This window comes from Odontomachus brunneus, unplaced genomic scaffold (genome assembly GCF_010583005.1).
Source record: "Odontomachus brunneus isolate Ranch 3 - 2012 unplaced genomic scaffold, Obru_v1 Obru_scaffold_029, whole genome shotgun sequence".
In the NCBI taxonomy this organism is placed as follows: Eukaryota; Metazoa; Arthropoda; class Insecta; order Hymenoptera; family Formicidae; genus Odontomachus; species Odontomachus brunneus.
This window is the reverse complement of record NW_022639479.1, coordinates 2,088,177-2,105,891: the sequence shown is the minus strand read 5'-3', so window position 1 is coordinate 2,105,891 and position 17,715 is coordinate 2,088,177. Positions and strand designations below refer to the sequence as shown.

Here is a 17,715-nt window from a genome sequence, read left to right as displayed (position 1 = left end):
CCGCCGCGCGAGTAATTTTTCTCCACCTTCGTCCGTTTTCTCCTTCGTCGCCACCGCCCTCTCTATCGTTCTTCCAGCTTTTTCTTCTTTTTCTCCTCCTTCTTTCCCCCCTCCCTCTCTCTTTATCTTCCTCTCTCTCCGTCATCGTCTTCGATCTTTTGTGCCGAGGGAGAATGTAGCTGAAAGAATGAGGAGGGAGTGTCTTGAGCTGATAAACAGAAATCCTTGTTCGAGGAGGCTGTAATAAGAGCAATCCTATTATCCGAATATGATAAGGTTTAATGGGGTTTGGTTGCTGGTCTCCTCCTTATCCGCCGTCATTCTACGATACTCGCCGGCTCTCTGTCGGCCGTACAACGGCTATTCCTGCGGCAGACAGTCGTTACAGCGACCACGACATCCGAAGAAGAGAGACGCGTCGCCACGTGTAACGAGCCCATATGTCATGCCATCGCGTGCCCTGTACTTTTCTCGCGATTATCTCCTTAGAACCGTGCAGCGGACATAATTCGATCGTGTTGGGCGCTTGTGACGCGTTCGGAATATAATCGGTTGGACGTATGAATTATTCACACAGCGTTATTATCTCGACGTACTCAATAACATGCACGCGAAACATGACGCATTCGTGGATTTTTATTTTCGTCATTTCACCATGTCCAAGCGCAGTCCAGTTCAAGTCCTAGTTGAGAAACATCGCGCTCGTGAAAATCGCGCTTGATTTCTTCAGTCGCGAGTGCGCTCAGTGAGATCCGCCGTTAATTGCTCGACAAACATTGTCCGATGAATTCATCGTTAATCAGACAGTGCAACGCACACGAGAGAGAGGGGGAGAGAGAGAGAGAGAGAAAGAGAGAGAGAGAGAGAGAGGAATCGAGTTCGCGCGCTTGGCCCGGACCTCTCCCGAGTAGAACTCCATTACTTTTGTTTTTTCTCGCCGTTCGCGCTCATGGAATCGCTCCCGCGGAAGAGAAGATTAATTTCTCGCGGTAAGAGAGCAGCCCTAGATTGTCGGGGGATGGTACAATTGCCTTGGCAAAGACGAGAGATTCAATTACATCGAAAACGTGGGGAGGCAGATGATAGAAGGAGAGAGAAAAAGTAAGAGAAAGAGCGAGCCCTCCTCTCCCTTTCTCCTCTTCTATACGAAGGCAGATTAATTCGTCCTTTGCTGCGATGGTTCCACAGGGAGGGGGACATCAGTATTTCCCTTTTTCTACCTTTGCTAGAATACTCAACGACTTTCATTGAAGTCGCAAAAGGGCCTCGGCCATGTACACTCGATTAAATTAGTTATTATATTAGCCACGCTACGTTTACGAGACTTTCACGAATTTATCGTGATACTTAATAACGACAAGCGCGGCTTACGGTTAAACGCACTTTCGTTTCTCCGGAGGTTTTGCTCGGTCGGCGTTTGATCCACGAATACGTTCTCGTTTCAGAAAAAAATAAAAAAGGAAACTTCCTATTATTCGTGAATTCTTGACGTGACGTTAATTTAGGCTGCTCGTTAGCGCGAGAAGGGTAAAGTCATAAATTATAACACCATTTATTTATCGAGATATCCGATTAAAACAGTCACGTCAGCCAGATTTATCTGCGTAATTATTAACGGGCAAATTTTGACATCGGGAATGTTTGATACGCAACACCGAGCGTCCGTGTATAATTGGACAAAAACGATTTCAATACTGCGGGCGCGTGGAGAGGGTGCTTCATCTTTATCCGCTGAAATCCCTTAATCCCGGTCTTGACGCGTCGTTCGCGCCGGTTTTATCGATTCGGTCGCATCGTATTGCATTGCTGTCACGATAATCCGCTGTGTCCATTAATGTGCACATTTGTTTCGGCCTTGCCGGCGGATTTCCATTCGGACTGCGGATAATAATTTTTCAAAACCAGACAGCTATTTTAATAATTAAACAGGCACACACACATGGGGCAGCCAACCCTCGCGACGTTAACAGGGATAAACATGTAAATCAGAGTTTATGCATCCCGCGATGACGTGGCCACGTTTTTGCTCATTCAGTATAGTTCGGGGCTTATTCCGCTTGCGTTTGCATTCAAGCTAGTTCATCATCAGGTTGCGCGAACTCGCGCATTTCACTGGCTCTGATTAAGCCAGACGACGCGATGTTAATAATTCGTCCGTGCAGAGTAATTAAGACGGCGGAAAACGCTTACGTTACATTTACGGGTTCGTCGCGTGTATTTACGAAGCGATTCACACAAAGTTTCTCTATTGAGCGTTCGCGTAGGAGAACGAGGAAGGCGAGGAGGACGAGGAAAGCGAGGAGGTGGTGAAGGTGCCAAAGTTTCCGCTTCGTGCTACGACGACTCCCTGGTTCAGGCGTCGATAAGAAATCGGGTCGAAATAGGCTTATTCTTTCTCGAAGAACTTTCTTAAACTGGTGCACATTGGCGCGACAAGTTAGAGTGAAATTAAATATGCTTGCTCAGGAAGTTTTTTGAAAAAAAGAACAGGTCTTATGTTAAAATGAATCAAAATTTTGCAAAAATCAACGGCCAATTTGGTATATTTCTAAGACTTGATTATGATGTCTGGAAGATATTATGTAGATATTGACCTTGTCGTTATTTATCCTATCATAATCAGGTCGAATCGATGTAACAATATATTGACTCGACTTGGACATGATCGATCAAATATAGATTGGATCGTTAGCAATGAGCTGAGAATCTGTATATCTTTTAAATATTATAGAAGTAACTAAATGTAGACTGTACATCAACATGATATCGATGAAATGTGAGGTGGATGTCATATTGATGTTTCTTTATATATCAGTAAATAATCTATTCATTATCGAATCGAAATACTCGAGAAAATCAATGTTAACATTAACTTCGATCATCAATTCCTGAATCAGGACTTTATAAAATGCACTTTTCACTTTGTGCATTGGGAGAAAAAAATTGTTGATCTAATTAAAATTACAATTATTTATGACCCTAATCATATTTTTGATTGTTCCAATACGAAAGTGGCAGTAGCAACATGCATATAAAGTTATTATCGCTAACATTATAATAGAATTTCATAAAACACAATACTTTTCATGACCATAATTTGTAGTAATTGTTTTTCTATGTGATTATATAACTACAAATTTAAAACATTTTTTTCTCAGTGTGTCATTTCAAAGTCTCGCGTGCTGGCGCATTTTCGAAGAGTTCCTTTTGCGCTCATCAAGAATTTCCTCGTTAAGTATTTATGTCGGTTAATCGTCCCGGTACTAATTTACTCGATGTATCTAGTTGGGAGGAGGCGAGCGTCGTCTCGACGAACGTCGCGATGTTCCCGGTGTCTTACAGTTGTTCAGTTCGTTTTCTTTCACGTTTAATTGTGTCTCGAGTGCAAGCTAATTGGTAGGACGGCGTGAAATGCAACAGCGCCCGCACCGGGAATCTTTATTTCCTGTGCTGTTTTCCTTCTTTACGTCTTTCTTTCTTTTTTGCTTTTATTCTACCTTTCTAGGTTTGTCGTTTATTTCTACTGGTTAACAGTACCGTCAAGTATTAACAATCCCACGGTACTTTCACAGTCCTTCCCTTCACGGCCTTTCACGGTAAGAGAGAGAGAGAAAAAAGAGACGAATATTTATTCCTGGGGTCCTATTTCTTTCCCAGTCGCGCGTTACGCGCGTAAGATCCTACGACACTTTTTCTTCCAGCCACCGTGAAATTTGCTCGCCGATCCCGCGAGTTCATCTGATTCACTGCGCCGTGAGTTTTGCGATACTTATTCATTTGACGCGACAGGAAGTTATTTAGCGCTTGTTAAATCCCATTCTTTTCATTGTTATAACGCGGTGCAGCTTTCAGGTAACCGCATACGCCATTTATTCTCGAGAAAAATTGAAACAAAGTGATCCGCTGACCTTATTCTGTCCAGCGAACTAAACTGGAAATATGTTTCTAAAATAAGACTACTATGTGTTATTGATTTTCTGAAAGAAATGTGATTTTCTTACGTCATAGCTTGTTGTACATTCAGGAATATAGACTTGTTAGAGGCTTGCGAAAGTTTGTCGGATTTTCAGACAAATTTCCGTGTTATTGGTAGTAACGAAATAGCACAATCATGTTTAATCAATACCAACATTCTTTATCACCTTTCTGGACATGTTGGAAACAAGTCCAGAAAAAACGTCGCTCCATGTCGCCAAATGTTACACCGGGAAAACCTCAAATATTACCTCTCAAATAATTATCTAATTCCATGTTTAAAAATGACACATCTTTTGAACCATTAAAATCATCCATGATCCGACAAACTTGTGCAAGCTTCTGATATATAAAGTACAGACTAGCATCTTGCATATAAAACAGAGTAAACTAATAGCTTTATGATTTCGTGGAGTAATCCACTGTGTCATAAATTATTGCGCTATCGGATACAAACACACGGCAGTTCTTGTTCATAAATTAAATCCCTCAGGCAGTGACATTGTAATAAAAGCGCTTGAAGGCCGGTTATACATACGCGAACGCGAGCCCCAGTTAAACAAGCGGCCGTTCAAGCTCCTATATTATAGTTAGGAATGTAATCTAGAAAGAAAAATGACGTATCGCCGTGCCAGACTTAGGCGATAACTCGCACCGTCGGGATCATCCAGTCGCGAAAATCGTCAATGGAAAAGACATGGATTCGCGGCGTGCTCAGATCGGATCGTCACTCAGCCGACCGGAAATGTAGACGGCACAAGTTGTGGGTTCCGGTTTCCGCGGCGCACAATGGGGCGACCTGCTCTTTGCTGGAAGAGTGTCAGTGGATGGCGGCATGCAATCCATCACTCTCATTCACAACCCATCCGTACGCGCGCGCTCGCTTCTTCCCTCGTGTTGCTCTACGACCGTGTTCTCTCTCACTCTCTCTCTCTCTCTTTCTTTCTCTCTCCACTCTCACAACATGCCGCTTTCTCCCCCTCGCATCTCCGTTGTACTGTCACATCACTTATCCTTGGCAGACAGGCGGACAGACGGACGCTTAAGCCGTGCTCGCAACGCGCCTTTCCTATTTTTCACCTCTCCATGTAGGTGGGGTGTGAACGCACCCCCGTCCTCTCCAAGTATCCGTGCTTTCCTTTCCCTCGTGGTCTCGCTGGAATAAAACTGCTGCCATGGTGAGAATTGATGTTTCCCGCTGTAAATTCGTCCTATTTTTCATGGCGGGTCATCCCGCGGCTCCTTGCCTCGTCTTGCCTCGCTTCGCCTCGCTTCACCTCGTTTTGCCTCAGCTCTCGGCTGTACAGGCTGCTAACAAGGGATTTCTACTTCAACGGCGACGGTCTGAGCCGGATCGTCCCTCGTCTACTGTATAAGGGATAAATCGCGTACTTCTCTCTCTGCGGGCTGGACCCGGGATTTTATGTTGCCGCGGAAACGTCGGTGTGACGCCTACCGCGCTACCTTTTCGTTTCGTTCTCGCTGTCGTAAATACGCGGTGATGCGCGCGAACAACCGTGCTGCATCTTACTGTTGCCGTCGACTGCTATCTCGTAGTTCTCAAGCCCTTATCATTACAAATCTCTCTCTATTGTATTGTACGCGACAGAGTTTGATTACATGTTCGATAACTTGGAGATTCGTAAGTGGAGCGCGATGCAAACGACGTGTTCCCAATTGGAGGGTGAATCATGCACCGTTTTAGGGATATGCTCGCTTTCATGTCGCAGGTAAATCGTATCTGCCAGCTCCGTGTTTTCACTTGGCTCGCGATGAATGGAATTACAAGATGAATAGAATTAAAATTAAAACAAAAAAAAAAGAAAATTAAAGCGGGAAAAAGAGGTTACATCCCGCCGAGACTGTGCGGTGATTAGGGATAAGAATAACTGCTTCCTGACGACCGAGAGAGATTTAGTAGAGCAAGTTTGAAGTGAATGGAAACGAGTCAATGGACGAGACCCTTAATCTGAAATCCGATTACCTCTCTAACCCTATTCTGAAAAAGTAATGAGAGAACTCTATAAATCTCCTCTCGGGGGCTATTCAAATCTGGCTTAAAATCGCATCGGTTAGGGGGCAAAATTACATCTTCGTGCTGCGTTCAAGGTTAAATAAATTCGGCGCGGGATTCGCGAACAGTCGGCTCACGACAGTTATAGTTAATTGCGTAATCGAGCCGGGAATTTTTTTCACGTCGGATCGTATATAAAGTTTCCTTTTAATAAGACATCACTGTCATGCGCAAACATTTATCTTCTGATCCGCGCACATCGTTTATTATCCTATACACTTTATTAAACACAAGTTTCGTGTTTATACTCAGCTCCCGGCAATTCTGTCGGCTCGTATCGAGCTCACTCTCTCACTCCCCCCCCGCCCCCTTCCTCCTCTGCTGCGCTCACACGTTGCGCATATTTATCCTCAGTTGCAATATTCATCGCCTTTCAATGGAGAATTAATAATCCCATTATATTCGTAATTACGTTACAATTGGTTACGTCCCAAATGCGTTTTCAATTCCATTAACTACATTGTCGTTACTTTTAATTCCGACGCGATTACATTTATCCTGCGTCTTCGATTTCGTTGTATCAGTAATATTTTTATTATTTAACTCAGTCCCCTGCACGGTAACATTTGAAAAAGAGAAAAACAGAAATATTGGGACCCATCGTGTGTGTGTGTGTGTGTGTATATGTAATCCTTTCTATTGCGAAGATACTTCAACGAAATACCAGTATTTTTGTCTTAGCGCGCAGCACTAGATAGAAATTTTTCCTGCTCGCTTGCTGTAAAAATTCAATCAAGAATTTAATCATTTTCTTCTTTTTCCGTGTCGTGGATGGCACGTGCGCAATTCGTATGCCACGTTATTGACTGGCGCGTTGTATTTTGTTACTTTTGATATGCGCTTTGAGAGCCGGATGACGGTCGACCGTGCGCGATTCGTTCTCATCGTGCGACGTCGGAAGCATCTCCAACCCCCGTTGCCGTTGTCACGGTAGCAATAACTCCCTCCTGGCAGCTGCCGCGGCGACAAGTGTTACGAATGTCCTCTTCAAGGGCCACTCTCCTTCAGGCCGTGTGGCAACGTGGGGCATCATTTGCGTTACGCTTCCTAAATTAGTAGGGGAATAAACACGATTCGTCATCTGAAATTTGAATATTCCCTTTCGCGAAAATATCGTATTTCGTGCGCAATGATGCTCTTCGGTGACAACTTTGGAGAAAACTTAGTTTTGAAAAAAAGAAAGAAAGAGAGAAGAATATTTCTGAATCTTGAGAATTTTTACGTAAAATCAACGGGAGAATTTTCGGTTTGTATCATTTTATCAGGGACATTTGCAATCTGTCCTTTTGGGGGAAAGGAATCGAGAAACACCAAGAAAAAAATCGAACTAAACTTATAGTTATTACTTTTGATCCTAATGATATTTTTTATTGTTCTAACATGGAAATGGTAACATGCATCCCAGGTTATTATCACTAACATTACAGTAGAATTTAATTATAAAAATGGTTTTTTTTTGCTACGATTTATAGTACTTCTCAGTGTGATTATCACTCTATGTGATTATCACTCTGTGTGAGTTACAAATATCAAATATTCCTTTCTCAGCGAAGTCTTCGTTTTGTTTTTCATTTAAACGTTACGTCTCGCGAGGCGCGACTGCGCGAAAAGGAAGATTGAAAAAGAAGTTAGTGAATCGTTAAAGTCGCGCGGGGAACGTTACGGTTGCGAGTTTAATCCATCCGTCATATCTCGCGCGGAATGCGGGATGACTGTTTGACGTGCGAGCGTGCGGCGGTAGAAAAGAGGAGAATTTCGCGTGGAATCAGGATGCATCATCGTTTGTGCGTTCCCGACGGGGTTAGTCGTGCGAAGAAGTTGGCGCGCCAAGTTCGTGTAGATCAATTTCCTCGACTACCTGGATTTCGTTGCTACTTACCATAATCCAACAGAACGGAAGTGAGCGAGACGCGCGGCATGCGTTGTCGCGCTTATTATGTATTTAGCGTATAACGTAACTCATCCGACCGCCACGGAGACTATCTAAACCCGGCGTGTACAGGGCTTAGAAGTTGCGACGACTTATGACAGAACTTTGCGAACGCTCTGTGGTTTATGCACCGAGGCCTGTGTGTCTTATCTGTATTAAGTTCCTACTGCTTCCGCGCGAAATACGGGCTTACTTCGTACACACACGCGCCCTCATAGATTTATGCGCCGGTGTGCGCCGCGTGATCATTTGATATGCTAATGCGACATGTGCGCCGAGTTTTCCGCCTCGTGATCGTCCAATTCTGGATAACTTCGCTTCCGTTTCATCCAAAGTTCTTCGCGGTCTTTCTTATGTTAACAATAGTAGATACCACGAGTGTAATGACGAGTGCTTTGCGAGGAATTAACCCTTTGTGTGTTAGTTATTTTGACAGTGACTACAGCTTTCCGAAGCTCTTGAGCACACATGCAGAGAAATATTGCATTCAGGTATTTCGTAAGTTTATTCGCAAATCTATTACAAGTCTATCATAGACATTAGAATTTGTTTAGAATCTCAATAAGTGTGACATTTCAATCACGAATATGAAATGAAAAGTTCAGTTTGTTTTACCACGTAAAGTTGAACCGATTTTTTCTTCGATAAAGTTTTATAATATTCTTGTAAAGAGAATAAATTCTTTTTAAAGACATGATTTTTTTTTAATTTGTTATGAGTGTATTTTAAGACCATTATCAAGAAAATATTCTTTGTTAAAGACAAGAGAAGCTTAAGAGAAGAGAAGTAAACTGAGTTTCGTTTTTCTTTGCAATAAAATGTACATTTTCCTATCAATCAATAAAGAAATATTTTCATTAAAAAACTGGTTTTTTTAGAATGGTAATCAAATGTTTAAAAATTGGTTTCCTTATTGTAAATTAGCATAAAAAGAATGTAAATTTTAAGGAGTCATTAATATTTAATATATTAGAACAGTTTTTTTAGCTATTCAGGTTAGAATCAGTAAAAATTCACTCAAGAAGCTTGAAAAAATTGTTAGCGTCGCCTCGTAAACGGTGAACAGTCTTTTCTGACTTCTCTCCAAATATTTCATCGACGCGTGAAACTTTTGATGGATCCTTGCGTCTCATCTCTCGTCTGCCTCAATTCCGCGTTCACCAGCGATATGAACGCTTTATGTTCACAACGCGTTTAAGTAGCGCGATCTTGTTACCTCAATGTACGATTCGTCCAGCGCGAAACTGCACACGCGGGGCAGTCCTTAAATTAGGGTGGTTGCGTTCTTCGCCGCGCGGAGGTCGGGTCCGCTTCGACGGAGATTTGCACAGTTCTCAACTTTGTGAACTGTGTGCACACAATTTGCGCGAGAGGTCGACGCACGTGGACGAGGTCGGGACGCGCAGAAATTAGAGCTTTGTTAAAAGATGAACGAGAGAAGGTGGAAGAAAGACAGAGAGAGAGAGAGAGAGAGAGAGAGAGTAAGAGAGAGAGTGAGAGGAGAAAACGAGTTCACGGTGAATGTCTCGTGGTACGTTTGCATAACTGCTTCCCCTTTGAATTAGCAGTGTGACCAGCAGCGCTTGCACCACCCCGGTCCGCCGCGACCCCAACGACAAAGTACTTTGTCGTGAGCACATAGCTCGTCCTCGAAGTTCGCCGAACGCATTAAGAAATATCGCCGGGAGTCGGAGAAATATTTCTTCGCCCGGCGAAAGTTTCGCGGTTTGTGAGTAATTACGCGAGCAAACCTCCCCCTCGCTCGTGGGAGGAAGGGCACGGGGTGCTTGTGTCGTTCCGTCGCTTACTCTCGCCGCCGCTCACCACTACCACCACCACCTCTTCGTGCTCCTCCATCTGATCTCTCCGTTTTCGCAGTTTTTCCTCTTCATTCCCGTGCTGGCCGGCCCTCTTTAGATAGTACAGCGAAATTCAGCAGTAAAACAGGTGGACAGGTAGGCGGGGGACAGGTAGGTTCGGTTGTTAAGATAATGCTCCTGCCGGTACTAACCGGAGCGGGAAAGCTCGTGAATAAAAATATAACGGTTTCTGTGTAGAACCGGACCGTTGCGCGCATAAGTTATGATCGTTGGAGGTAATCCTCAAATCGCGACACGCCCGGGATTCCATCGCGGGGCAAAAGTGTCCCCGTGTTCGACGTCAACATCCGCAACGAATGTCGGGGCAGCTTGAAAACATTTCACGCTCGTTTCGCCGTTCTCGCCCAGGTTGTTTCGGCTCGTGACGAGGTAGTGGTGGGTCACGTCGGTTGTCGACGTCGTCCTCGGCGATTTCAATCGCGCAATTTGCATCCCGATCATTTCCATGATCTTGCGTTTATCTTTCTTGAACCCATAATGAATGAGCGCATTAGAATTTTTAATTATTCTTCGGGCTCGCACAGATGAATTTTCGCCAAGCGGGGTGGAATTACAAATTCAAAATTATGGGCGCAATATGCGCGGTGGATCACTCGCGCGAAAAACAGCGTTCTGGCTTATAAGCATTAATGAGATCAATTTGTATGAATGCGCGTGTATCCAGATACGAAGATCGTAAACACGAAAGGCTTTGACGGCTATTTCTCCCCGGCGGGGCAAAAGGCAAAGCAGTGCTGCGAGGATGATTTCCTTTCTCTGACTTTATGCAAGGCCGGTTCGCGACTGCCGTTCTCTCATCGGACGTGCGTCGAAGCTCGTCGCGTAGTTGTGCGCGTAAATGTTTAACTAGGAAACGTAGTTTGCGGTAACCGTTAGTCGACAGCCGAGCATTCCGCAGTTGCCTTGTTGCCGCTAATTAACTAATTTATGAGGTTAGCTAATAACTGCAGCGCAACTAATTTATGATATATTAGCTAATAGTGAATGTTGCAAATTATATAAAGCGCCGATACGGCACAGTCAGTTGTAACTAATAAGTTCCCCAGCGTGTTCGACGAGGGAGCAATGCATAATTTGTTTCTCGTGGTAAACAGTAGTATTGTGTAACGAATGGTGCACACAATTGGCCGCGGTGAACAAAGCCGGTCTGTAAAGTCCACTAAAGATTTCCACTGTTGGTCGTGGCGTCGATCGATCATCAGACATGTAGCTCTCTCGTATCTGTGTTGCGAGCGTGGGATTAGATGTAAATTTCGCGGCTAATTATCGACTATCGAGCCGAAAACGAAACGGGAAGTGTTCGTTGCATTTTACAAGTTCATCACGCCGAACGCGAATATAGTCCTATCAACGTGGAATATAGATGAAACTCATTTATTTCCAAATATACCTCTCAAAGTGCAAAGCGCGTTATTTTTGTGTATAATCCAAGGTGCATAATCCGGGGTAATTACGGACACTTTAACGAATTCAATTAATGTTAATTATCGCCAAATATACTCATACACACACATACGTGCAATATTATAAACCTTTGATCACACGAGATATCGTATTAACGGACGCAATTAATTGTTACAAATTATTATTACGCATAATCGTCGTGGCCAATTTACCGGTCTACCCTTCATCGTTTCGTCGTCGAGCGTGCGCGTCGTTGAATGCACGGGCGAAATGTATACAACGTTTAAGGAGCATCGCGAGAAAAGAAACAGACGCGCGCAATTCCGCAGGGCGGTGTAAACCGCCTGAGCGGAGCAACGCGTCTCCAAGTAGCGCTTAAGCGCTGCTAGAGGAGCGTTACAAATCGAGGGGTAGGAAAAAGCGTTTACGAAAGTTTTCAATTACATTAGAGGCGGGCATTAAGCCCGTCTTCGACCTGCCCTGCGTACGGTTCACCTGGGATCCGCCATGGCCGCGCTCCGACTCGATCCGAGGGGATGAAACGGGTAAACTTATAAACTATGAAAGTTACTTTCCTATTCAATGAATTGACCGTGCATCCTTCGGTACGTGCCTCGAAACCATTTCACCTCTGGCGCTTTCTCTCTGTCTCTGTCTTTCCCTCTTTTCCACCCGCGTCTCTCTCTCTCTCTATTTATCTCTCTCTCTCTCCCTCCTTCTCCTCCCTCCGTCTTATTATCTATAACTTCGTGCGAGAGAGAGAGAAAGAGAGAAAGAATACGATGTCAGCAGATCGACTGGAAAATTACCAGTTTTCGTTGGAAATGCGAGCCGAAAACGCAGCGCGTGAAAAAAACGAGTTGAGAGCCGGTTGCTACGTTCTCTGACAGCCACAATTGTGTAAATCGAGTTATTTACATCGTCTGTTCTATTATCATGGTTCGCTGCTATTGTACGTACGAGAATTCAGACGAACCCCAATTGCGGGCAATCAGTAGGGATACGCGGAAGCTCCGAAACACCCTGTATACGAGAGTCTTGCGGTATCAGCAGGCAGGATCGATATAACACGTACGTGGAGACTGACTGACTGACGACAGTCATTACTACCGATAAGCCCAAACAGTCGATAATTTCGGAATGTCGATGTATAACACGCGGTCTCGTGCGGCGGAAACGCCCGAGTCGAAATTTTAGCTCCACCTTCGACCTGAATTTTCTAACATCTGTATATTCTGAAGGGTTAGTATATTTAATTCACATTTAAACTAAAATCTCACTTAGCGTCTTTAAATACAAAAAAAAAAAAATGCACAAAATGTCACTTGTAAGTTCCAAAGAGACTTATCAGCAAAGCTAGAGAGTTAAATAGAAGCAAAAGAAATTCATATAGGTTACAAAGTATGCGTTAAGTCGAATATGGAGGTCGAAAATATGGTCAAAATTTTATCTCGGGCGCGCACGTCCTGAAACGCTAGTTTGGCGTTTCCTGATGCGCCGTGAGCATCAATTTTCGTCACGTCGACGACAACGACGACGACGACGACGACGGTAACGGCGGCAGCCGCAGGAGATACAGCCTGCCGACTTTTACGACGCGTATGTAGCTACGCTCTAATGGAGATATGGTTTTGTTTCCTTGTTACAGAAGTGGAAAGGAGTGTAGGCGCAACACCGGGGGCGGCGGGTGCAGCTGCAGGGGGCTCTCGGGGGCTATCACCCTCTCCCGCCCCCTCGTCACCGTCGACCCCCGTAGCGACTAGTCCCTCTGCTTCCGCCTCTTCGACTTCGTCCTCGCCGTCGCTCTCTTCTTCTTCAGCTTCCGTCCTCGTCGCGGGACTCGATAAATCAGTGCTTCAGGTAAGCTCACTTCGCCCTCCTCACTTGTACGCGTGCGTGGAGCTGTCAGGACAATGGGATTATGTAACCGAAAAGCACACGCGGGAGACAAGGATATTACGGCCGACGTTTATTTCCTTCCCTTTACGATTTAAGCGAGTTCCTCAAATATTTCTTTCCATTTGCGAGGGTTGGTAACAATTTCGCGGTCGAGATTTCACGCTGGAGACGCGTAATTACGATTGTTCTGTGTGGAACGGTTTAGTATCGGTACGCATTCGTGCGCGCACGAAAGGTCGAAGTGTGTTTCTTTTCTTTTCATTTGAAGATTATCCTCCGCCCGCTACGGTACTTAGCTGACCTTTAATGAAGGCAGTTACTTAGCATACGTTGTATTTTAATTAGAGGACTTTGCTTATACTCCAGGCCACGTTCAATGTTAAAAGCTAAATGCCGCAAGTGCAAGCTCGACCCGCGATCCAGTTTCCTTCTTTTCATGGACGAGAGACTTTTTATTTCGCTAAATGCGCGTGGAACGCCCCTAGGGATCGCGGGAGCTCAGTAGGAACAGATAATAATTATCGGTCGGTTAACTTCGGAACCCGATCGGAAGATATCGATTTGATTACTCCGGTGTTGCTGCGCGAAGGGGACGGAAATATACGTACCCTTTACTTGAAGTGGCCAGTGTTTTTGCCGTGCGCGATAGCGTGATAGTGCTATTCTTGTTCGGGCTTGCTTTATTTTAAACCGAGTCTTTCCTCTGTTGCGATCGAAACCGGATGCAATCCTGGACGCGTGCACAACGCACCATCAGACATTTTACGTCGGACATAATGCGCGTGAAACTTGCGATGTAAAACTTCACCGAGGATGTCGCAGTTGCGACAGCGGGAGGGAAGGAGAGGGATAGACAGAGAGAGAGAGAGAGAGAGAGAGAAAGGGAGAGAGAACCTGTCCTCGGGCATCTCGGCTAATTAAAGCGCATAAATTACGCGAACGCGGGGAGAGGCTGACGAGAGAATATGGCAATGTAACGCGCGTTTCTAGTACGACAGTAAGGTCGCGTGTTCTCCAGACGAATGTCGACGGAAAATATGTTAAACGAGCCGCCCGGGAATCGCTTATTTTTCGCGAGATCCGTTTAGTCGGAAGGCAAAAAAGAATTCTCGATCCGTTCTATTTTGCAGAAACTTTGTTGGAGCGCCGGCTGACTTAGATCAACGTGCATTCGCTCGCATGCTATGTTCTCGTGCGATATAAAAATATGAGCGACGGCGCATCACGGTCGGTGAAAATACACACGCAGTCACGTTATAAGCTTGTAACGTGATTATAGTGACATTAACTCTCTCGCCCTTCAGCCGTGCGGGCTCTTTAGATCTTGTGTACTTAAACTGAAGCAAATATGCGCGCGCACTGTGAAACGGGTGAGAGGTCAAAAAAATACAGCTAAAAAGCGGGCTTTATTATCCTTGATGGAAAAGCGCGTCCTTCGTAAATGTAAATTAAAAGCAAGTAAATTAAAGCGCTTTGCGCGCAGATCGCGTTGAGCAGTCGAGCGTATTACGATATTCTATTCTGTGCACACGTCAGTAATATGGTCCCTCAAGAGTGAGGACTCTTAACTTGATTATCAAGGTGTCGACTAGATTGGATCCGCTCTCCGCAATTAGTATTCGGAGCAGTATATCTGACAAGATACTCTTCCGATATGATGCGCGCGCGCGCACTCCCCTTTCCTCTTACCAATTGATACTACGCGTTCTCGCGCGATGTAACGACTGCATTACGATCGATAGAAATATACACGCAGTCACATTATAAACTCGAGAAGCGTTACACACGGAGAGAATGTTATGTGGTTTTTCTTTCGTGTCAATTTTTTTCTATTTCATCATACTTTCTAGCAGTGAAGGAATATATTCACAGAAAAAGACGCTGTGGTGGCGACAACTATACGGATTTTGTATGCGGAATTCATGTATACAGTTTAATCAGTAATTTAAATATTCTGTAGTTGTTTTAACTAAAGCTGAATAGTTGCGAAAACTACACAATTATTATATGATTCCCATAGCCATTCAGCTGTAAATATAATTACAAAATAGTTTATTAAACTGTATACACATTAATTCTTCATATTAAACTCATATTATGCTGTGAACTTATATTGTTGTCACCATCGTGTTTCTTTTTCTCTGAGTGTAAGTTGTCACTGAGAGTCAAACTTGTTCATCTCTCACTACGAGTTATACGAATGATTTGTAGTCATTTTTATACAAACCTGATAAAATTAATAAACGTATTCTTTTTGTATTTCCTCTTTCTTTTGGCATCGCGTCCGTCTGTATTACTTGGTGTATATTCACGTTGTTCGTTGCGCAGACAAGATTTATCCTGGAGTATAATAAAACAATTTCTAACTAATTCTAGACCGAATAAATTCGTTATAATACATTCTCTCCGTTTAACAACCTAGCTCTTCCTTTTCTTGGTAGTACTGATGTAACAATTAACGAATGCGAATTCGCATCGACCCGAAGATAGAAGAAACAATCTAACGCGACAGTGGTCGCGAGTAGCAGAGAACGTAACGAAAGTTTTTGCGCGGAGATTAACATTTATTAAAAGTTCATTTTATTCACGCTTTCGGTTCGTCTTCGCGTTTACGCGCGCGTGAGTGCGCCGTCCTTTATAGAGCGGCAACAAACTTTGTTACCGCTGTTCCCTACCTTCTGGGACACAGTTCGTCATAAATTACATGCAAATCTGCGGCGAAGTAGCGGGAATACGGAAGCCGGGGGCGGATAGATACTTTTTTGTACGCAGGTGTCAAGCTGTCACGGAGTAATCGGACGATGTGCCGTGCGTGACATTTTAACTTGGCGAGTGACAAAAGCCGCCACGGCTATAAAGGATTCTGTCCTTTCGTATAACCTTATTCCCGCCCACCTATTTATCACGGGTTTGACATAGTGAGTTGGTCCTTTCCTCATCAAACCTTAATCAGGAACGAAGTTAGGACTCCGCGAATGACACTAGATTGCACCCCATTTGTCTTACGAGAGACAAACCGTCACTATTTATCAAATTTACCTCGTGTGACGTCTCGGGAAATCTCCCTCGAGATCGTTGAAAAGATCTGTTTGTTTCTTCCTAAGTCATATTGATCTCTCTGCATTCCAATATACTTACACAAAGAGATTTTTATCACAAATTACTTAAACTCAATATTTTATTAAATTTTATAATATAAAAGGATTTTTAGAATTACTGCGGAATATTTTGTAACCGAGGAATAGATCGACTGCATTTTGCAACAATCAATTGTCTTTTCATTTCATGTGTCATTTATATATTTATATATTTCCTAAATTTAAATGTGCTATTGAAAAATTTGCTGTTTTGAGCGAGATTTATTACATTTTTTAACAAGACAGATTTCACTGACAGTCTCTTTCCTGCATTATTAAAAACACAGTCAGATTGAAAAGAATTGATATAACAAAAAAAGCTCCAACATTCTCTCCGTGTATATATTATTAATTTATCTCTCGTATTATGTATTCCGAATTAATTAATTACGTTTTTACGTTAATTACGTTTTCACGAATTTTTACAAATTACTAATACTTTTTGCTTTCCTCTTGATCGCTCAATCTAAATCTAGCGAGCCTCTCAAGTACCGGCGAGCATATTGCCGCGCACAAATCTTTTACGTGAACGCGGTAAGTGGAGGACGCGCGAGCGGCGGCACAATAACGTCACTGCCGGCGGAGAGTCATCATCGGAATTGCAGATGGAGTCTTCGGGGTTTGCCTATTGTTGATGCTGCATCGGCAATAACTTCTTATCGCGTCAGCATGCCTCGCTGAGATCTCGACTCAGACTTCCAGCATTTTGTCTCCGCTCGCGCGATCTGATTGCGACGGCAAATTTCGGAAGAAACGTAATCCCGGCTGAATATTCCGCGATTGGCGGCACGAGAGTTCGGTTATCGGGGACGTGAATTAGATTTGTGCGCGCGAGCGCGGCGGTGGACATCGCCGGGGCCAGAAGTGGAAGGGTCCTGCGGCGCCCGTGCAGCCGTATAACTCGGTCAATTTTATCGAATTACACCGCCAGTTTCTCTCCCTTCGCACTCGTTCCGATCCTCATTCAGCCGCCGTCGTGTGCTCGCTCGCGCCGGCCGTGTCCTTACGACGGCGCATAACCCGCCGGCGCATTTCGCGGCATAAATACGGCAGAATAAATTAACTCAAGTTTCACTTTCGCGCGTATCCATCCCCGAGCGCCGCTACCCCTTTGACCGTCGAGAGTTCGACTCTCCCGCCGTTAGGCTAGGCGGAAATTCATCGTCTTTTACGGCATGGAAATTTAATTTAAGACCGCACTTGGCCGGCGCGTTAACTTTAATTCGGTTTCGCCTGGGTACGACGGGTAGCCATGTCGGACTACGTGATCAGCGTTTTATGCCTAGATGTTAATATCCTTGGAAGAATACACCCTCCCGGATCCCGCACGCCGCCGTCTGCCAGCGCGTTATACACCCTTATACCCTGCGGGTCCTTAAATTCGAGTATATACCTTCCTTGTTACGGCACGATATT

General features: G+C 44.3%; 1 protein-coding gene across 20 annotated transcripts in view; it reads left to right on the top strand.

The window, feature by feature from the left end:
• The window catches only part of LOC116843001 (dystrophin, isoforms A/C/F/G/H-like), a 557,622-nt gene that overhangs the window by 100,847 nt on the left and 439,060 nt on the right, over positions 1 to 17,715 (top strand). For all 20 annotated transcript variants that reach the window (XM_032812942.1, XM_032812944.1, XM_032812923.1 and 17 more), the window contains one exon: positions 12,912 to 13,123. In XM_032812942.1, coding sequence (XP_032668833.1) covers positions 12,912 to 13,123 — 212 coding nt within the window. The remainder of the gene's footprint in view (positions 1 to 12,911; positions 13,124 to 17,715) is intronic.